A 21923-nucleotide genomic window follows, 5' to 3' on the forward strand; every position below is an offset into this window, starting at 1 on the left:
GAGATATTGAACAGAACTAATCCCAGAAATGATCGCTGCAGATTCCTTCTAGCTATGCCCTTCCAGCATGACTGAGAACCACTGATAACTACTCTTTGGGAATGGTTATGCAACCAATTATGCACTCCCCCCTCTAGACGAGATTTCCCTAGTTTACTAATGAGAAGGTCATGTGAGACTGTATAAAAGAACTTACTGAAGTCTAGTTATATCACATCTACCACTCTTCCCCCCCCCCCCCCCCCCGCCATTCGCAAGGCTTTTTACTCTGTCAAAGGAACCTATCTGGTTGGTTTGACGTGACTTGTTCTTGAGAAATTCATGCTGTCTGTTACTTACCACCTTTATTATCGTTTAGATGTTTGCAAATAAGTTCCTTAATTATTTGTCCCATTTTCTTTCCTGGCACAGAAACTAAGCTGACTGGTCTATAGCTTCCTGGGTTGTCCTTATAAAAAGGGAAATAGGTGGGCACTATATTTGCTCTTTTCCAGTCTTCTAGAATCTCTTCCATGTTCCATGACTTTTCAAAGATAATAGCTAATGGCTCAGATATCTTCTCAGTCAACTCCTTGAATATTCCAGGATGCATTTGGTGACCTGAAGACATCTGACTTGTCTATGTAAATTTTAACCTGGTTTTTGTTCTTATTTTAGCTTTGGAACATACCCCATTTTCACTGGCATTTGCAAGTGCCCAATCCACCTTCTTGGGGGAAAACCAAACCAAAGAAGGCATTGAGCATCTGTGCCAATTCCTTATTTTCTGTTGTTGAATAATCTGTACCCTGCTGTGGTATTTTCCCAGCAGATGCCTAGTTGATGTCCCCCATCATTGCAAAGTCCTGTGCTTTGGATGATTTTTCTCCTCTTCTGCCTTTTGCCTGTTAGGTGATCTGTGGTAGACCCTACCATAACATCACCCTTGTTTTTTATCCTTTTTTATCCTTACCTAGAGACTTTCAACAAGTCTGTCTCCTATTTCCATCTCAATCTCAGTCCAAGTGTATACAATTTGTGTATCTATAAGGTAAAACCAGATACTTCACAGTTGTTTATTTACTAGCATTTTGAGTTCTTGCTCTTTATTCTCCATACTTCTCACATTAGCATGCAGGCAGTTAAGGTACTGATTTGATTTTGCCCCACTCTTCTGTCTTGTTTCTTCTTTATCTCTGCCTATAGCCCATGCTCCCCTCCAGATCCTGACCCTTCTCCCAGATCTCCATGTTTTTGACTTACCTTCCTCCCAGGGTCCTCCACCAGGCATTCCCATGAGACTTGCGCTGATTGCTTGGGCCTCCTATGTCTATTCTGCCAGTATCCCATGTGTTGGATCCAGCTTACCTTCAGTTGGTGATAGGTCACCAGCTCCGCCCCTCTGTTCATTGAAGTGTCCAGAATGTATGGCCTTGGGTCTAGCGAGACTGTTATGAACTTACCATCATTCTTTGGTCTGGGATGCTCTGGTACCAAGTACTTTTTATGGGCAACCATGTGTTCAGATATCATATTTGTTATAGATGATCCACAACTAGCACAGGAGTCCAATAACAATTCATCTCTCAGGCCCAGGGAAGCCATTCCTTCCATTACTCCCCTCCGGTATCTTCATCGTTCCCTACATGCATGTTGAAGTCCACCCGTAGAACTATGCCTTCTTTTAAACCAACCAACCAAACAAAAACCCCCCAAAGCCCCAAACCTCCCTACGTTATGTAACTCTGTGGCTGTGTTCATTGTCTCCCTAGAGATTGAAAAACAATACAGCCAGCTGCTTACACACCGGTGTGATTTTTAGAATAGGCTTATTAGATGGGGGAAAAGCCTATTAAATTACCTAGTTAATCTCAGCAAAAGCCACATTCTTCAGTAGGTTTCTTTTCTCAGTTGTTGTCCAGTCGTAACTATGATGGGGCTTCCACGGCCACATAGACTGTTTTTGTAAGTCAGTAGCACGGATTAAATAGCTTTTACCAGATATTCAGCCTACATAATTTCTTACATTTCATTATTTTCTCGTCCTATAGTCTGTTTTAAACTAAACATATTATGCTAAATTCCTCCTCTTCAGTTAGTGTGATATCCTGCCTCCCTTTTTCTCATTGCTTAGTCAAGAGGTACATATTAGCTCTTTTAATTTTTGAGCCCATCTTGTGCTTGATTTTGTATTTGAGCTTTTTCCCAATTGCTGATATTTTTCTGGGAATGTGACACCAAGAATATCAAGATGCCTAGCCCTTCCTCCCTCTTCGATTTTTTTTTTAAATAAAGTCCAACATGCATAGATCATAGAGCACTGCAAGCTTGACTCACTCTGCTTTAGAGTGATTCTTACAGTGACACTGTACATGTTTCATTTACCACCCGCTACTTCTAGGGATCTCATAATTATAGTGGCGGTTCTCGACTTTCTCCTGCCAGTTGTATATCTGCATTTTCTAATTAATTTTCCCTAATTGTATTAGCTTTCACTCCCCCAAAGTGAGCGCTTGGGCAGAAGAAGTAAATCACTGTGCCGGGCTCTCACCTTATTTCTGTCTTCTCCGGTGCTCATTTCTGTCTTCTCCAGTGCAGTAACCTAACTACCGACTCAGTTACTGTGCTACTGGTGATCCTTTCCCCAAATCTTTAATACAGCTGTTAAATAAAAGTGGGCCTCACGCAGATCTCTGCCAAACCCCTCTGGTGTTTCCCTAAACTCAATATATTGCATGTTCTTGTTTGCAGAAAGTGTTTGTTCTTAGTTTTCAGACTGCGTGCCAGTGCTAGATAAGCAATTCATTTTCATGTAAGGTGTGATGTGAATCTGTACCAAATGCTAGTTAAACTCCAACTCTATTGCATCTGCTGTGTTCCGTAGTCACTCGCTCTAGAACTGCCATGAAAGCAGTCAGATTTGTCTGAGAAGGCATATGCTTTCCAAGGCTCTAATAGTGCCTGTTTCTCACTGGTCATTCTGTAGGGTGGCATTCCACTTGGTTGATGTAAAATCTGAGTGATTGAACTGTGTGAGGGTGAAGCACACGTGGGTTTTGAAGGTGAAACCTGCTTCCCGGTGTGTGGCCAGGGTCAGCCCCGGGCGCAGATGCGGAGTCTTTCCACATGTGCAGGATTTGCAGTGGTACCTTTAGGTCACCGCACACGTGGCCAGCACGGCGCAACTTCAGTTTTGTGCTGAGGGCTTTGTGTTGCCAGTTTTGCTTGTACTAGCACTGAATTCACCCAGATTCTCTTGACTTCTATGTTGAACATCAGGTTCATGCATTTCACTATTAAAAGGGTCACAGATATTTGCATACAGGGTTTTTTTTGTTCTTAGGAGTCCCTACCCACTTTTCTCCTCACAAGCGTTAGCAATTCTGCATTGGGCTTTTCTTCATTGTTACCTTAGGAAAGGCTTCCTTTCCAGCGTACTCTACTGTGCCTTTTTATTTTGAAAAGCTGGGCACAGCAGGGCGTGTGAGAAGCAAAGCACACGTTTCCTAGCATCCATGTTACATTACAAAAATGAGCCAAGCAAATAAAACACGACTTGGTTTAAGGTGAAGAAAATTGTAGCTTTTGAGATTGAATTTGTTTTCCTAGCGTGGGTGCTTTCAACTCTTTGTGTTTGGCAAATAGTGGTGATATGCTTTTTTTGGTTAAAAATGCTTGGCTTTCAAATATATTAGAGGCATTGAGAATTATTTTGAGCTCCTCAGCCTAGCACGTCTCTGTCTTCACTCTTTAAAAGGTGCCTTTTTAGTATGAGGGTACATGACTTCTGAGAATTAGAATTGGAGAGTTTTCAATAGCTCAGACTTCTTGTTCTCTAGACGAGCGCTCACGGGTAAGTATGCTGGGGGGCATTTCTGTGTTTTGTATTCACTAGTTTTCAAACAGCTTGGCCTATGACTTGTTGACTTGTTTGTGGATTACTGCTGGCGCATTGATAGCGTGGGGTCATCCACCATGATATTAATTTTCTGCTAAAACAGAATTTACTTAAGGGAATAAGTTGGGAAACCATACAACTGTGACACAAACGTAAACCGTGTGTTCCATGTCCTAGGCAAGTACTACAGTGCAAATGTACACTGCTGTATGTTTAACAGCTTCTGTGGTGTAATAACTATTGCGCACCTGGTCTAATTATGCTACTACTGTGAGGAGGAGCGTGGTAAAACAAGGTAAAATAGCGCAAAATCTGAGCAGCGCATGTTAATTTTTTGCTAGTCTCTTCAGCTGAATGGCCACTTCAAAACCATATGTACAACTTAGTATTTTGCAAAATTAAGAGATTCCCTTTATTTGCTGTCATTTAGTTTGGCATAACTTCCCCGTGGTCCCTGGCAAATGCAGGAGCTGGTCTGAATTCCGTAGAAGGACAATATCCCCCTTTTGCACCCTCCCCCCCATGACTGGATGCTGTGCCCTTTCCTACAGGCATCTGGCTCCAAATGCCGGATCTAACGTAATGGAAAGAAGCTGTCCCTAACAAGCATGCCCTTTTGCACCCATTTCCCATTGGGACGGTGCCTGGATCCAGTTGTCTCAGCTGCATGTAGGCGTGACGATTCGTTTCCGACATTGGGATGCTATACTGTGGTTCCAAAGAAATGTGGATCAAAAAGTAAAATGGGTCAGGACCATATTGTATGGGTCAGAGGAAATGAAATGGGGTCGCAGTGCTGTGGGACATTTGCCATGTCCTTAGAGTAGCTGGCTAGGCTGGTAGGCATTTAGTTGGCATCACCACACTTGTTCTGTGATTCCGCTTAATGCTGCGGCTGGTGTGAGCTGCCTACTTCAAAGGGCTGCAGCAGTTGGAGACAGAGGAAGATGGCTTAGGTCCCATGTGCAGTGGTTACTTACGGTTTAATCATGATCTTCTGGCAATGCATTCTGATTGGTCAAGAGTTACTGTTTGTGACATTAAGCTTTTTCCTCCTTGTGTAACTAGGGGAAATGGAAGAAGAGATGGAGAACCCAGAAATGGTTGACCTACCAGAGAAACAGAAACATCAGCTAAGGCATCGAGAACTCTTTCTCTCGCGGCAGCTGGAATCGTTACCTGCCACGCACATAAGGTAATGACTTAATTCTTCTAGCAAACAGCCTAATGTTAGTCTAGTATTCCCCCTGTGTAAGATTACATTTTGTGCAAATGTTACAATAATAGCATTGTGTATGTCGTAAGAGTTATTATCTTATTTTTTTCATAAAATGTGATTTCTTTCTTTTTTAGAGGCAAATGCAGCGTTACTCTATTAAATGAGACAGAATCCCTTAAATCATATCTGGAACGGGAGGTATGAATCCATTTTGCAAATTGAAAAGCTTCACCAGGTTATTTTGCCACAGTTTAGTAGTGGAGGCTTTCTGCAAGTAGCCCAATTCTGAGGTTTCATTTTTTTCTCATTTCTGAGGTTTACGGGGTGCTGAAAGGGCTACTAGAAAATTTCAAGGTTGATACAATTTTCCTGTTCTGCAATTTGCATTCTGCTGTAAATATTTTTGTTGCTCTAGCAAGTAAGCCCATTATATATTTGTGAGAACACTAAACCATCCCTCCTCCTATAAAGAAAACACCACTTATTTTGTCAGCCCAGCAGTCTGAGTGTTCAAAGATTGACTCACCTGTTGACAGGAATAAATTTGAAATAAATAATAGAAGTTGCTGTTGGCGACCATTACAGTTGAGATTGCAGAACAGTGCACCCAATTTTTCAAGGTCATTTTCTGAAATTGCCCACTGAGGCTAACGTTTTGGTTGGTATCTCTTCATAGTTAAATTCTATCTGGAAGAGTCAAACTTATGCTTGAATGATAGGAAAGTGTGTGTGGGGGGGGATAATCCTCTCTTTTTTTGTATCCATTCATAAATATAAATTCTAACCAGTCTATTTTCAATGAAACAGCATAACCGCGAAAGCTTACAACTCCGAGTTTGGGAATAGCCTGTTAGTGGTAGTGAGAGACTGTCAGAATTTTTCCCTGTCCTCCTTACTGAGGCACACATGTTGGGAAACAGAAGTTTTAGAGCATTGGAAAATGATTTGTGAACACACCCAGTGAACACCTGATAAAGTTCTGAGGTCATTGGAGCTGCCTCTCTTCTGTGGCAGTGCATAGACTGGCGCTGTCTAGCCTGATGGGTGCAAAGATAGTGTACAGTAATTCCTCATTTACACTAGAGATATGTTTCAGAAAATGATCATGTTAAGTGAAAATGTGTTATGTGGGGTCAATTTTCCCATTGAAAATAATAGAAAAGGTGGGGGTTGCGTTTCAACCGGTGGCGTCTGTTGGGACCGGGACACAAGGTTGGGGAAGAAAGGGGACTGGGTTACAGCGCGGGGGGGGAATTGGGTTGGGAGTATGTCCCTGTGACGGGTCTGCCGGGACCCGCACTGCGTCCAGCGAGGGGGGTCACCGGGGAACGGCACGGCGAACCCTCCGCCACTTTGCAGGGAGACGGGAAGGCCCGCGCAACCTCCGGCGACAGGCTGGCTGGGGAAACCCAGCTGCCGGCCTGCAAGCAGGGGTGGAGGAGAAGGGGGCATCCGGCGAGGGGGAGTCAGTGGGGAAAGGCGCGGCGAGCGGCGAACACTCCACTGCTTTTCAGTGAGGCAGGGGTAGCCCCGTGCAACCGCCGGCAACGGGCCGTCTGGGGAAATCATGTTATTCTGACGATGGTCATGTAATTCAAAAAACGTTCCCTTTAAAAAAAAAAAAAAAAAAAAAACCTTATCACAAAAATGTGTTAAGTGGGCACGTGTTAAATGAGGAATTACTGTATCATACTGTGCACATAGAACATTTGATATTCTGATTTTTCTGGCTAAACGCACAGCTTACTGTTGTTGAATTATTTTATATATATATATATAGTGTGTATGTGTGTTAGAAACTATTTAAATTGCCTGAATTAGCATTATATTGGAACCCTAAGCCTACATTTTTGATAGTGACTCAATTTTTGGTTGTCCAGATTGATTTGCAGGAAATGCTAAGTCGCCATTCTCTGGATATCCGGCCCATTAAAGGTGCCTTCAGCTGAGCACCTAAAAATTGGGGCATCCCAAACCACTAGCATCTGTTTAAAATGTAGGCCTTGGACCTTGCTTTCTGGTCTTTTTGTAGATTTAAACTGTGCTGCTTTAATCTTGTATTAACACGTTTGTGTGTTTAATTTTAGTTACAATTGACATATCTGAGCTGCCTGCTGGTGTCAACAATCATGTTGGAATTTGACCTGACACTCTGGGAGCTTCGTTTCAGAGATTATTAGCAAGTTTTTCTTCAATCTTATTTCTATGGAGAAATAGACATGAATTTTAATATGAAAGTAGCATTGCAAACATCTGCAAGGGGGTTTGTTGTTTGACCAGACCAATGTTACAGAAGTATGAGATACAGGGCAAATCTGTTGATTGAAAACATGATGGCAACAGCTGTAAACTTGTTTAAAAAACCAAAACAGGGTCTTGCAAACTGTAATCTGTAGTCCGTTCCACAATCAGGCTTTCTTTCTAAACACGCCTCTAACCTATTGTAGTGGTCAAAAAATATATTGAATCCGACATTTGTGTTCAAGTTTTTTAAAGTGATTTAATTGCTGAATATTCAATTTTCTCTTCAGAATGTTAACCTAGAAACATGGCGAGTCTCACACATAAGGCTGCCAAGGGGGCAGGGTGTCAAACAAGGCCCACTGTATTCAGAAAATGGTAACCACCAGCAGGCAGCTGAGAAAATGCCAATTGAAAGCACAAGTTTAGAAAGCCTAGTTCAGGGGTCTCCAGCCTTTTTAAGCACAAGATCACTTTTTGAATTTAAGTGCGATGTAAGATCTACCTCAAACCCAAACACCCCTGCCCCACCTCCTTCCCACCCCTCACCCCAGCCTTCCTCCTGCCCCGATCCTCATTCTCTTCTGTCAGGCTGGGGGCAGAGGGCTGGGTGAGGGGAGGGGGGTTCAGGCTCTGAGCTTGGGCTAAAGGATTTGGAGCTCAGCCTGGGGCAGGGAGTTGAGGTGCAGGAAGAGGGTTCAGGGTGCAGACTCTGGGAGAGTTAGTGCAGGGGACTCAGGGCTAGGACAGGGATTGGGAGCACAGGAGGGGTTCAGGACTGGTGCTGGGATTCGGAATGCGGGCTCCAGCTGGGCACACTTACCACAGGTGACTTCTGGGTGATGGTGCAGTGGGCTAAGGTAGGCTCACCCCTGCCCTGGCCCTGCACCATTCCCAAAAGCAGCCAGCAAACTGTCTTCATCCCATCCCCATTCTGCTCTGTGGAGATTGGGGAGGGGGAGAAGGGCACCCAGATATCAGCACCCCCCTCTTCCCCAAGCCCTGCATAGCAAGAAGGAGGCTCCCAGGGGGTGGGAGGCAGGAGCTGGGAGGGGCAGCTGAAGTGCCACCACTTGACAGCCTCCCGGCCAAACCAGTCAGAATCACCTGTCAAAGGCTCCAAGATCCACCAGTCGCTCCCGATCTACTGGTTGGTGACCACTGGCCTAGTTAGTTTCTCGGTTTGACAGTACTTAGTTGTTTGTGCTCATCTGCAGTTTAAGGCGCTTTTCAAAGAAAAGAGGTATACTTCTCCCCATTGTAGAGCTGGGTTACCTCAGGCAGGGGAGAACTAGCTTTCCTAAGGTCAATTTAGATGCAGCTCTAGAATTAGTACCCTGCTAACTTCCCTTTTAACTGCCAGAGTTCTGGGCTGAGTGGTGTTGGCTATTTTTACAACTGAGCAAGCGTTTTGGGAAGAAACTCCGCACAATGCGAGAGGTTTCATGGTAGTGGTACCAGAGGAGGGAACTGTTTTAGTGGTAACAAACTAGTAAACCTTCTAAAAAGTCTCATGGGGAAGCTGTGTTCGTCTGTAACTTTAAAAACTATGAGTAATCCTGTGGCACCTTAGAGATGAACAAAACAAAAAATATTTTTGTTAGCCTCTAAGGGCACATCTACACAGCAGGCAAAAGTCGAATTAAGCTATGCAACTTCAGCTGCGTCAGTAATGTAGCTGAAATTGAAATAGCTTAACTCTGCTTTTGGAGCTGGCTACACAACAGGAGGTTGAAGGAAGAGCACTCTCCCTTCGACTGCCTTCACTCATGAAATGAGGGTTACCAGAGTCGGAAGAAGATGTCCACCAGCTTGATGTTATTTCGAAATAACGGCTTGCTGTGTAGACGCGCATTTTGTTATTCCGAGATAACACTGCCGCGTAGACGTACCCCAAGATGCTACATCGCTGCTTGTTTTTACTAGACATGGACAATTTAGAGAAACAGAGTTTTCTAGAAAACTTCTGAGTGTAGAGAAGCAGTAGCAAGAGAGGCTGAAGAGAATGTGGAGAAAGAGACAATTGCCCTGCCATAAATTCATTGAAGGAGACGTAACACCTGCCTCTCCTTTCAACCTTTTCTCCCACTACCTGAAACCTACACTTTCCATTTCAAACCTGGCTCCCACTGAAAACGAAACCAGTGTCCTAGAGATCTGGAATCTGGCCCCCTGATGCTGTGACCACTCCCAGAAGAGGGGGCAGTTAGACCTGGGACTGCGTGCCTGGTAGAGAGTGAGACATGCAGGCTAAACTTCTGGGGGAGGTCGTGGGCAAAACAAAAGTCTCCTTCAGAAGGATAGTGGAGGTTTGCTTAGATAGCCCTTCCAATGGACTAAACTCCTTGGGGGCTGACTTGCATTGTCACCATTGGCGCTGCTGCTTTAGCTCGAGTTTGGAAGAGTGGAATGAGGAGGAGGAGAAGCCATGGGAGAATCTGAATTTACCCTGGTTCTTGACTTCCAGTGGGGTAGGGATGGGAACACAGAATCACAAAGGGGGCAGAAGCACTTAATCTCGTCTTTCCTCCTCCACTCTGGGCATTGTTTTATAGCCTCAAATGTTCTTTGCCTTGCAAGCAGGTATCCAGCAGCCTGGAGAACAGTGCCCCAGGGCGACTGCCCGGGCTGGTCTCTAGTCTGTGAGTGGGCCTGAAAAGGACAAATAAACTGCACTATGTTTCAAATGCATTTTTAATTGAGCTGGTGAAATCGAATTTGGTTGCATTCCAAGGCTGTTAGCTGCTCAGTATTTCTGACCGTAGGTTAATTGTGTACACGTTGCCGACTGACCAACCTCTCTTGAGGGCTGTATTTTCCTCAGATAAAATGGAGCGGCAATATCTCTTATTGGTTCAACATTGGTTACTGAAAGAGGCATGCCTTCAGGCTCTGTGCCAACGTGAAAGCTTGTCTTTCACCAATTGAAGTCAGTCCAGCTAAAGAGATTGCCTCACCCACCTTCTCTCTGTAACATTCGCAGACCAACACAGCCACAATATCACTGCAAAACCAGGAATTTTCCTGTCCACGTCACCCACATATTTTCTGGCCCTTTCCTTTTCCCTAACTTTCTGCAGTTTCCTTGTGGCTTTGGTATTTGGCTAACCTCACTGACAAACTGGGCTACAGTCAGGGTTAGAAAGGGGCATTCAGGACATGTCTGCCACACCTCATCTCCTCTGGAGAAGTAGGACTTCATCATTCAGTTCCCATTTCAGCAATCCATTTTGATTTTTTTTTCTAAACATGTTGAGCATAATGCTATTTTGTGTGTGTTTAATTTTCTCTTCCCTTCCTTTCAAGCAGCGCTAGGAGGGAGGTGCGTACAGTTGTTACAGCGAAAATGAGCACAGACTATCAGAAATGGCACAGTCCTTTCACATGGGGGTTTGAATGTCACTTTTTCCAGCATGTTGACTGCTGGAAATTCTGATGTGACTTCTGCCACCAGGTGGTGCAGGAGAGCCCAACTGGCCTGCGGAAGGATCGGCTTCTCTTTGCATTGGAGTCCCGCGAGAGCGAGACGATGTTGCTACAAACTTGGTTTTAGAAAAGCCTGTGGCAGAGCAGCATGCGCTCATACACGTGTTCTTCTGGGAGTGGGGTTCAGGAAGGTGGCAGGGGCTGTGCACCAGAACGCGGGGCAACGCCTTCCTTTGCACCTTGCTCAGAGATCCCAGGAGTCATCTTCCTTCTAAAGGGTGAGAGGAGGACTGTGCGTCAAGGCCGTTTTGAGTGTTGCTATGACTCTGCTACCACACCGAAGAGAAACAGGACTTGGTGCACTTCTTTTGGGAACAAGAATGAGAGCAGCAGAGAGGGCTGGACTCCCATTAGACAGAAATGGAACACAGTTGTTTTGTAGATAGGATTTATTTGATTTTTTTTTTCAACATGTATCTAGTCACCAGACATACAGCAGCCAACTTACTGGCAGAGGGCAGAAATGTCGAATGCTAAATATGCAAATCCCATATGACAAACCATTTTTTCCAAAGCTCAAGCTTTAAAACAATAGGGGTGTGTCTAGACTACATGCCTCCTTCGACGGAGGCATGTAGATTAGCCAGATCGGAAGAGGGAAATGAAGCCGCGATTAAAATAATCGCGGCTTCATTTAAATTTAAATGGCTGCCCCGATCTGCCGATCAGCTGTTTGTCGGCAGATCGGGGCAGTCTGGACGCGATGCGCCGACAAAGAAGCCTTTCTTCATCGGCACAGGTAAACCTGGTTTCACGAGGCTTACCTGTGCCGATGAAGAAAGGCTTCTTTGTCGGCGCGTCGCGTCCAGACTGCCCCGATCTGCCGACAAACAGCTGATCGGCAGATCGGGGCAGCCATTTAAATTTAAATGAAGCCGCGATTATTTTAATCGCGGCTTCATTTCCCTCTTCCGATCTGGCTAATCTACATGCCTCCGTCGAAGGAGGCATGTAGTCTAGACACACCCTAGGTGCTTGCAACTGAATCCTGGCTCTTCCCAAGGTCCCGAGAGGCGGTGCTTACAAGGCATTGCAATATGCAGCTAAGAGCCTTTGGACTCTAATTTTTGAGATTCTGAAGTGAAGAAACTTTGCATCTGAATGGGAGTCTGCTCTAGCGTGCTGCACACGTGTTCTGCCTCCGCTCCTACTCTGACGTGTCTCCTCTGTCCCTCTTATGGCAGTCTGGAGAGAAGCTGGCTGAGAGCCTAGAGTTCATCGGCACAAGCACTGTTCTTCACTCCACCTCGCTGCTTTAAGGAGTGGACTGGGTTATCTAGCCTTCTGAGCCTACAGCACGGCAGCCTACCTTGCTGTGTGTTTGCTGGGCAGTCTGCCCCCACCTGCCTGATGTGCTAGATACATGGCGTCCCAAGAGGACCGAAGCACAAATGAGGCCCTAGGCTTGTAATGCTGGGACGTGGACAACAAACTCGCTGCTGTTCTTTTGAGACAGCACTGACTCTGCTGCTTTGTAACTGACAAGCTGATGAGCCTGATGTCATCAGCACTAACCGTGCCACTGTGGCTGCTTCCATTCCTGGGGCTCTCACGACCGATCGTCCCCACGGAGGCTCAAAGTGAGCTGGAGGGCACCGTGCCGCCACTCATCCACGGTGCTTTCTTTTGCCCGCCCTCTGCCGCCCCACACATGGGCAGCGGGAAGTGTCTGTTGGAGCGGGGAGACCCCGTACCCGCAGCACAGAGCAGCCAGAGGCCTGGGGAATGTTGCAAGGCGCAGTAGCCTTTTTCATTGCTTCCGCAGTGCCGCATGGTGGGACCTCCTGTGAGGGGAGGAGAATGCACAGCCGGCCCTCGGCTTTCCTTTAGGTCCCTCTGCTCTGCACGTGTCACTTGTGTTCCAGGGTGTTGGTCACGGTGGTGCCAGAGCCTTGTTTGCAGGAAGCTGTGCTCATGTTGGCTGCAACAACTGCATTCGTGTTCCTAAGGCCATGAGGCCCTTTCGCTGTCCAAGTCCTAGCATTTCATGTTGGTTTTTGAGGCTGGTGTTTTGATTCATCGTTTGTCCAACCAATGAAAAAATATCGATAGAAAAAACCACAAGTGTGATTGACAACAGGTCACTTGGCTGCCAATAACGTTAATAACGTTGCTTGCCTTTTGTCTCTGTTTTCTTTTCAGGATTTCTTCTTTTATTCACTAGTGTATGATCCACAGCAAAAGACTCTCCTGGCTGATAAAGGAGAGATTCGTGTTGGAAACAGATACCAGGCAGATATAACGGACTTATTAAAAGAGGGTAATTTCCATGATTCTATTAGACTTGTCAAGATGCCATGGAGAAAATGGTCCTGTTTTGTTTTGTTTGAAGTGGACTGTTGGCTCATGGGATATGGAATCTTTCCCCTCGAGGTCACATGGGGGGACTGTCCTGGCTGGTGAGAGGGGACTGCGGTGTTATCAGCTGAAGGCAGTTAGTTGGGTTTCAGTCCAAGCTCAAGTGGGCAGTTGTCCAGGTCATAAAGGCTGTTGAAACGCGTTGGATTAATTGGTTCCTTTTGAGCCGATTCTTTTTTTAAGAGGGTGTCTGAGAATCGCCTGGTGACGGAACCCACGTTTTTACCAGACACGTGAGAACTTTTGTTTTGAATCAACCCTCTTCTCACACCTGGGTTCCTCCCACCGCCTCCCCCGTTAAATACTGTCTGGCCGTTACTCCTGGATGCCCACTCCTGCAGCCATCTAATCACCCGTCGCTTTTGGCTGCTGTGCTGGAACTCTTCCCTGTAGAGCAGGGGCAATAAGGTTTGCTGTCGTAGATAGACCAGTCCAGGACAGGGGAAATTGGGGGGGCGGGGGAAGGTTTACTGCCCTCTCCTGATGCACATAAGGAAGGGGAGGGACTGTAGGAGTCGTTCCTTTCCCGGCAGGCCCAGGGAAAGGGAGCCGGGCAGCAGCTTAGGGGTCTGGAGGGTTTTGCTTTCCAATGCTCCCGGGCTCTGAAGGAGCAGAGGCATAAGAGTACAAGGGTCTCCATTAAATTCTCTGTACCATTCTTCTGGCTAGAGGTGTGAATTTTGGGGGGATGAAATGCAGAAGAAAAATACTTTTTAATTTTTCTGAAAGCTGTTCTACTAAAACGTGTTTAATTTGCATTTCAACCAGGTGAAGAAGATGGAAGAGATCAATCAAAACTTGAAACAAAAGTTTGGGAAGCATTTAATCCACTAATAGACAAACAGATAGACCAGTTCTTGGTGGTAGCACGGTAAGAAAATTTGGTCTTTGCTTAGGAAAAACTAAATAACTTTAACTTTCTTTTTAATTTTAGCAGTGATTTTTTTTGTTTTGCCTTCTCCTGTCCCAATCACAAAGTTCATGTTCTCTCTTTTTCCGGGCATGAACTTTTTTGATTGCTGGTTCACTTGCTCCTTTTAAAAATGTGTGTTTCGCTTGCCTAAATGGGTTGAGACTTGAAGTGTAAGATGTGAGGCAGGATCGTTGTTCGTCTGAGACAGAAAATGCAGCTAAAATGAAGGAATGATGGAGAACCATATCCTGAGAGTTTACTGTAATACCCGCTTTAACATTTTGACAGGAGTGTGGTGAGGGTTTTCAAATAGCATTTGCTAGATTATGTAGATGCAACTTTTGGGTAAAATCTGTAAGGTGCGTCAGAGAGCCAGGCTTGGTGACTTGGATCACTATCCCCTCCCTCCCACTCCAAGTGTGAATGTGGGGTGTACGCTGCAGAATGCACAACTGTTCAGCTGTGAATAAACTGTCCTAGAGGAAAGATAATGGGGTGACTGCTGTTCCTACTTCCACCTGCTACCTTGTCAGTTCTCTCCTCCTTTGTGCCGTCAGTTCATTAAAATGTTCTCCTCTTTCTGGAAAGGGTTTTGATGCACTTGCAGCTGGGTCCTAATCAGGTTTCCACTTCAAGGCTGATTCTGCAGCATCTCTTGAGGGGTGGGATGGCAAAGATACATCCCAGTGGGGTCCGTGTGTGTGTGTGCGTGTCTCCTTGTGTTCCCCTACGCCATGGGGACAGGCGACTCTAAGCTTTGCAATTGGAGTTACATTAGTAGCGCAACTCAAATGCGCGTCGCTTCGATTTACTTGCCACGGGACCCACGCGGCACTAGGTCGGCTCCCACTGCTCCTCTCATTCTGGTGGAGTCCGAAGGTGGCTAGGAAAGTGAGTGGCATTCAAACCCGGTAGGTCAGTCACCACAGGGTCAGTCCATCCCAGGAAGACTGTGTGCATTTTGCTGTGCTCGCTTTGCATGCAAGGCTAATGTTCTCTTAACCCTTTCCAGCTCCGTTGGCACGTTTGCCCGGGCCCTAGACTGCAGTAGTTCTGTCAGACAGCCAAGCTTGCACATGAGCGCTGCTGCAGCCTCCAGGGATATCACACTGGTAAGATCTTTAAGAGGATTTTGAGAAAAATAGACAATTCACATCTCTGCTATGGCAGCTGGAGCATGGGGGAGGGCAGGGGGTGTGATACTCTGCATTGCAGCTGAACGCTGTTGGAGGTGTTCATGCTTGTCAGAACAGTCCGGATTCGTCAGGGCAACTGACCGGTCACTCAAAGCCACCCAGACTGGAAATGGGGTAAAACAAGTGCTCCCCCTGCCGATGCATGCACTTCTGGCAGTGGCGCATGTGGCGAGCCACACGCATCTCACGTGGAATGGCCATGGGTGGCCCCTCTCGAACACCAATCATCTGTCTCTTACCCCGGAAAAGCTGAGCTCTGTCCTTGCTGCTGTGGTTTTGAGTGGGGTGGGGTTTGCGCCTTTGGAACTTCCTCTGGTTTTGATGGATTTTTGGTTGTTAGGAGTGTTGCGGTTAGTCTGGAGCAGCGACCTGTTTTTAATATTACGTGTTGCTGTCGATCTGAGTAAATGCACAAGAAACTGAGTGTGGCTTGCACTCAAAGGCCCCTCGCCCCTGCTCACGCATGCATGGATGCAATCTGAGCGGGGGGGGGGGGTCGTTTGCATTTTCTGCAGTTATCCCATTTCATTTAGGTTTTTGCATCTTGTGTCTGAATCAGTGAGTGGAAACCCCAAAGCCATTTGCTAGAGGAGGATTGTACCCAGTCACTAGTAGTAAATGCGCAGTCTGCGCCAGGGGAAGCTGTTACTAATGCATGGTGGGAGCATATTTCCCCTTTCATTACAGCACGCGGGATGCGTAGAGCACAGCGGTTCTCAAACTTCATTATACCATGACCCCAGGGAAGGGGACCAAAGGTTGAGCCTGCCTGAGCTCTGCTGCCCCATGCGTGGGGGTAGAGGGAGGATGAGGCCTGAGGGTTTCTGTCATGGGCAGCAGGCTTGTAACTTTAGCCCTGAGCACTGGGGCTTGGGCTTCAGACTTGGTGATGGCCCTAAGCCCCAGCAACCTTGGTGCAACCCCGAGTTTGAGCCTCCTCCCCCCTCCCCCCAGTGTAACGCATCTGTTGCTGGCTTCATGTCTAAGCATTTTACTTTCGATAGGCCCAGCTTCTGTTCATTTGATTTTTTTTTTAATGTTTCTGTTTAGTTCCATGCCATGGACACTTTGCACCGAAATGTCTACGACATCTCCAAGGCGATCTCCGCCCTAGTGCCGCAGGGCGGGCCAGTGCTATGTCGGGACGAGATGGAGGAGTGGTCTGCTTCTGAGGCTAATCTCTTTGAGGAAGCCCTGGAAAAATACGGCAAGGACTTCACTGACATTCAGCAGGACTTTGTAAGTATATGAGGAGGCAGAGCAGTTCCGTTGCGGCTCTGCGCTGGGGCTGGTCTCACGCACAGAATCTCAGCCGGAGCCAGGACAGCACGATTTCACTGACCCTCTGCCTGGCTTGGGAAGTGCAAGCCCTGGACTTGACAGGCACTGATTATCTATGGCCACCACGAATGGCTGGGGCCCCAGCAGGCCCTGTCAGGAGCAGTTGCCCTCTCTAAAGCCTTTGCTGAACGCCTGCATTCCAAAGAGTCTTGTGAATTTCAGTGAGGTGCCAGCTGCTTGTGGTGATGCACTTTTTTTTGTGTGTCCCTAGCTTCCCTGGAAGTCCTTAACCAGCATCATAGAATACTACTACATGTGGAAAACTACAGATCGATACGTGCAGCAGGTGAGAGGAGAATCGGCTCAGCCTGTTGGGTTTTGAGAGCCTCTGCCTCCGTTGCCTTTCGGGGGGCGGGTATTGCTGCTGTCTGTGATCGTCCACAATCAGTCCAGCAGGTGGATTTCAGTGCTCCAGAGCCCTAGAAACAACCCCCTTGCCACAGAGCTCTTCCCCACCTAGCTTCCATCATGTAAAATGTGGGCCTTCTGCGTACGACCTTTTCACATCGACCCCTTCCTTTCCTGTCCGCGTTGGAGGAGCTCTCAGGTGACTGCTTTGCAGTTTGTCTCAGAAGTGCAGGAAGGGAGCAAAAGTAAAACGTGAGCATTGCTGTCAGCGGTAACTTGAGCAGGGCATTAGCCAGGAATTTCTGGGGGAGCGGAGAATACTGTGTAAAACTACAGTGGGTTTCCAGTGGTATCCCTGTGTCAGAAAGGCAACACATGACTGCTAATAATGCCAAGAAGTGAACTTTATTCCTGTTCATTAATCGATGTGTAGGTGCCAGGGGTTGAATTGCCAGAATCCCAGCTACCATGGTACGAACATTCGTCTTCTGGGTTTTTGTTTTTCACTTTCTCTCTCTCTCTCTCTCTCTCTCGTGTTTTTTTTAAAGAAACGATTGAAAGCAGCAGAAGCAGAAAGCAAACTAAAACAAGTGTACATACCCAACTAGTAAGTATCGTCTCTTGCTGATGAACTTCCCGTTGCAGGAGGGATGGGTTATGTAGTAGCTTTCTCTTTCTCCGTCAGTATGATGCACCAATTTTATTTGTAATACTGAGAAAGCAGCCATAAAACGCCCAGGCCAGAAGAATTAACAATCTGGATTATTAAATAAGTGCGTAAGGAGGAGCTCTGGTTTAGAAGAATAAATTAGCTATTGGTCTAACTTGGATGTATATTCATGTGGAGCCTGTATCCAATAACTCTGCTGTCTGCGTCCAAGAAAAGACCTTGTAAAATAGACTGACCAGAAGATGACCACCTGCAGCTATTTTTCCAGCCTACTGGCCAGGGGAGTGAATGCCCATTTAAATGAGATCTCTGGCCTTTTCAGTGTCTGAGTTGTGTAGGCTGGCTGCTAAGAGCCAAGGGATGCATGGAGCAGCTTGGAAAATAAATGACTACAGGGGATATGAGGACAATCTATAAAATCATGACTTGTGGAACTCATGGATAGGAAGTGTTGTTTGCACCTCATAACACAAGAACCAGGGGGGCACCCAGTGCATTTAATAGGCAACACGTTTAAAACAACCAAAAGGAAGTATTTTTTTCCACGCAACATACAGATAACCCATGGAACTCCTTGCCAGAAGATGCTGGGAAGGCCAAGACTATAACAAGGTTAAAAAAAGAACTAGGTAAGTTGATGGAGGATAGGCCGGTCAGTGGTTATTAGCCAGGATGAGCAGGGATGGTGTCTGCGGAAAGCTGGGAATGGGTGACCATGATGAATCACTTGATGTTTACCTGTTCTGTTCATTTCATCTGGTTTGACCCTGCGTGGCCTTTTGCATGTTCTTCGAGGAAGTTGTGCGGCTGCCCCAGTCTGTGGTTGACAGCTTCATGTGGTTTCAGGGCCTCCTTTGAATGGAAGCAGACAGGAGGAAACCTCCCGTCTGCACCATGAGCTGCTAGACACTTTGCAGTCTTCCCCATCCTCCAGAGTGAGGCTACCTAGTCACGAGGCTCTTCTGTATTTGCCTAAGGTGCTCCGTTGAATGCCTGCCGCTGCTCCACCAGGGTGCAGAAGACTTGAGAAGTACTAGGTGCCCTTTAAGGATTCTGGGTGGTTGGTTGGTTTTTTTTATTAGGCTGTCCCCACCTAGCTTCCTAGCGGGGATGTGGTGAAAACAGGGGAGGGAGTGTTTTTCAAGACCTCGCCCTTAGGACAAGGACCAAATGTGTGTGGATCTCTCTGAACAAAAGTCTTAGTGGGCGCGTTGCACAGGCTCCGGATCGCACGATGCCATGCCGAGCAGGGCAAATGCACAACTGTGACTAATTAGGAAAGCCCGGGGCCTTTACTGACCAGCTGCTCCACAACTGCAGGGAGCAGTTCCAGTCTGTGGGCCAGAACGGCTCCCAGGCATCTCCAGGTGCTGCAGACAGTGCTGCCTGGGGTAGGTCTGCGCAGGGTAAGATGACTCCTACATGCGGAGGTTTTAGAGAGGCTTAGCGCATACAAGAAGGCCTCCTTTTGATGGTTCAAAGCTTTCCTTGGACACAGACGACTGCACATGTTGCAGGGCTCGGGGGCTACCCTACGTTCCTTGTGCATTACACACCTCCAAGCGAGACATGTTCAGTGCGACACAGACCGCCAGATGCCACCTCGTGCCACACTCTCTGCTACATACAGGGATGGCATGGAGCTCTTGATCTGTTCAGATGGTTCCTTTCACATCTCTTAGGAAACTGCACAGGAAACTCTTCTGAGGTCAGATGGGGAAGGCTATTTCTGTACAAGGTGGTCCCATTTTACTCCTCTTTACTCTGCAGTGCTTTGTACTTGTTTCCGGAGGGCAAACTCTGAATAACTTCTCAGCTCGTACCTGAGCAGTCTAGCCAGTCTCCGCCAGAGACGTGAGCTTTGAAGAGACTATTTTCTGAAGGAGGAAGGAAGCTACTTTTCCCGGAATTCTCGAAGTATATTGCCTGTGCAAATCCATCTTCTCTTTCCTTCCTTCCTTCCTTCCTCGTTTCTTTAGAGGCTTAAGCAGCATGTTATTCATTCAGAGAAGAGCAGAGGCATGTCTATCAACATCGCCCCTTGGTTGCCTAGCTTAGATCGGTTTTGGATCAGTAAGCAAGGTGTACTCGTGACCTGAATGGTTAACTGCTTTTAAGTAGCTCTGGGACGCGTGAGGAATGGCATGTGACTTCCACGGTATGATCCTGAGGGGAAATGTGTTCAGAGAACTCTGTTTACGGTAAGTAATCGTTCTTGTTTTCAAATTCGTAGACATGTAAGGAAACCCAAATCGTTGGTTTTAGTCTTCTGGGCCGTCTCATGTTAAGTCACATACTGCAAAGTTAAAGGTGTCAATTAATTTTCTCCCCTTTTTTGTTTTGTGTTTTAAGTAACAAGCCAAACCCCAACCAGATCAATGTAAATAATGTCAAGCCGGGAGTGGTAAATGGGACGGGAGGACAGGCGCAGAACACGGGAGCAGGACGGGCCTGCGAAAGCTGCTATAGTAAGTGATTTGCAAATGTAGCCATTGTGCGAGCACAGCCGAAGTTCTCTAGCACTAAGACTAAAGCAAAGCTACTTGCGGGGGAGGGGAGTGGAATAGGCAGGTTTTTCTTCTCACAAGTATTTAAGCTTTTCGAGTGGGTGAGTCTTTTGTAAATACCTGTGAGAGCTGATGTTTCCTGCAGAAGAAGAGTGAGCATCTGAGTGAAAGGCAAGGTTTCAGTTCGGTGCAGAGGCCTGGGTGGTGAGTTCCCACGACTATTCTAAAAGCAGTGAAGTTGAAAGAACATGGTATAGCCGCTGTGTTCTCATTGGCTAACTTGTCATTGGCAACCCTCCTCTTTATGGAGGGCCTTTTACATGTACTAAACCGTAGGGTTGTATGGAGGGTCAAAATGACTGACTCTTTCTCTTCCCTAGTGGGAAGTTGGGGAGGGGATTTCGAAAATAGAGAAGAAAAGCTAGTGCCCCCTCCCCTGGCCTATGCAAAGTGTTGGTTTGGTTTTGGAGTTGCAACAGAAGATCTCTCAAAGGCATTGCCAGGAAGTTTCCCCAGTCTAATGACTCTTATTCTGTTGTTTGGAATGATCTACTGAAGAGTAACTATTTGAGCTAATGTCGTCATTGAAAGAGACACCAAGTGGGTGACGTAATATCTTCTATTGGACCAACTTCCATCGGTGAGAGACAAAATCCTGAATTTGTAAAGAGCTCTTCTTCTGCATAAGCTCAACTGCTCTCTCACCAGCAGAATTTGGTCCAATCAATGAAATTGCCTCGCTACCGTGTCTTTCTAATATCCTGGGACCACGCTGGCTGCTAGCACGCTGCATAACTTCATTAGAAGATATTGACAGACGATGGAATTCGCCTCCTTTCCAGTGCAATGGTCTTACAATCTATTTTATTACCTTGCGAAGCTGAAAGGGCTTCCTTCTTTTGAGATGGTAAAGATGGTTGTAAAGGCTATAAATGTCGAAAATCAATTCTGTTTAAGAATATGTATATTTCCACCTTTATTATCCCTAGCCACACAGTCTTACCAGTGGTATTCTTGGGGTCCCCCTAACATGCAGTGTCGCCTCTGTGCATCCTGTTGGACATACTGGAAGAAATATGGTGGCTTGAAAATGCCAACACGATTAGATGGAGAGAGACCGGGACCAAACCGCAATAATATGGTACGTGCGTCCAGTGTAAAATTGTGCAGTATGTACATCTGTTTGCAGGCAGCTCAGTCCTGCTGGCTGGAGAGCCAAAGGTTCAGTCCAGTTAACAATAATGCGGGGGAAATCCCTTATTCCTACCACACACAACCATATCAACTATACAGTAGAACCTCAGAGTCACAAACGGACTGGTCAGCCACAGGCCTCGTTTGAAACCAGAAATTCCCAATCAGACTGCAGCTGAGACCCCAAAAAAGCGAGTGCAGTGCAGTGCTGTTACACAGAAATGTCCTTGTTTTTAAAAGAAAAGACAAGGCAAGGAAACTTTCTGTGCTTGTTTCATTGAAATTCAGATGGTTAAAAGCAGGGTTTTATGTTCTGCTTTTATGTAGAGCTTCAGAGTTGTATAGTCAGATGCAAACTTTTGGAAACAACCATAATGTTTTGTTCAGAGTTACAACCTCCATTTTTGAGGTGTTGGGAGTTACAAAGTTCTACTGTACAACTTTGTAATGCCTAAACCAACAGAATTATTAGTCAGATCTTGGCTTTTTGGGATATAAGGGTCTGGCCCATGCAATAATTGGCACGTCCTCTTTTTCCACATATCGGACAGACGCCCGAGATGTTGAAAGTTT

General features: G+C 46.4%; 1 protein-coding gene across 5 annotated transcripts in view; it reads left to right on the forward strand.

The window, feature by feature from the left end:
• Positions 1–21923, forward strand: part of MTA1 (metastasis associated 1) — an 85500-nt gene that overhangs the window by 36777 nt on the left and 26800 nt on the right. For 4 of the 5 annotated variants that reach the window (XM_075937074.1, XM_075937077.1, XM_075937075.1 and 1 more), the window contains 10 exons: positions 4946–5072; positions 5231–5294; positions 12966–13083; positions 13950–14052; positions 15107–15206; positions 16341–16529; positions 16843–16917; positions 17528–17586; positions 20002–20117; positions 21146–21297. In XM_075937074.1, coding sequence (XP_075793189.1) covers positions 4946–5072; positions 5231–5294; positions 12966–13083; positions 13950–14052; positions 15107–15206; positions 16341–16529; positions 16843–16917; positions 17528–17586; positions 20002–20117; positions 21146–21297 — 1103 coding nt within the window. The remainder of the gene's footprint in view (positions 1–4945; positions 5073–5230; positions 5295–12965; positions 13084–13949; positions 14053–15106; positions 15207–16340; positions 16530–16842; positions 16918–17527; positions 17587–20001; positions 20118–21145; positions 21298–21923) is intronic. The other variant, XM_075937078.1, reaches the window with a different exon arrangement.

This window comes from Pelodiscus sinensis, chromosome 9, assembly GCF_049634645.1.
Source record: "Pelodiscus sinensis isolate JC-2024 chromosome 9, ASM4963464v1, whole genome shotgun sequence".
Lineage (NCBI taxonomy): Eukaryota > Metazoa > Chordata > Testudines > Trionychidae > Pelodiscus > Pelodiscus sinensis.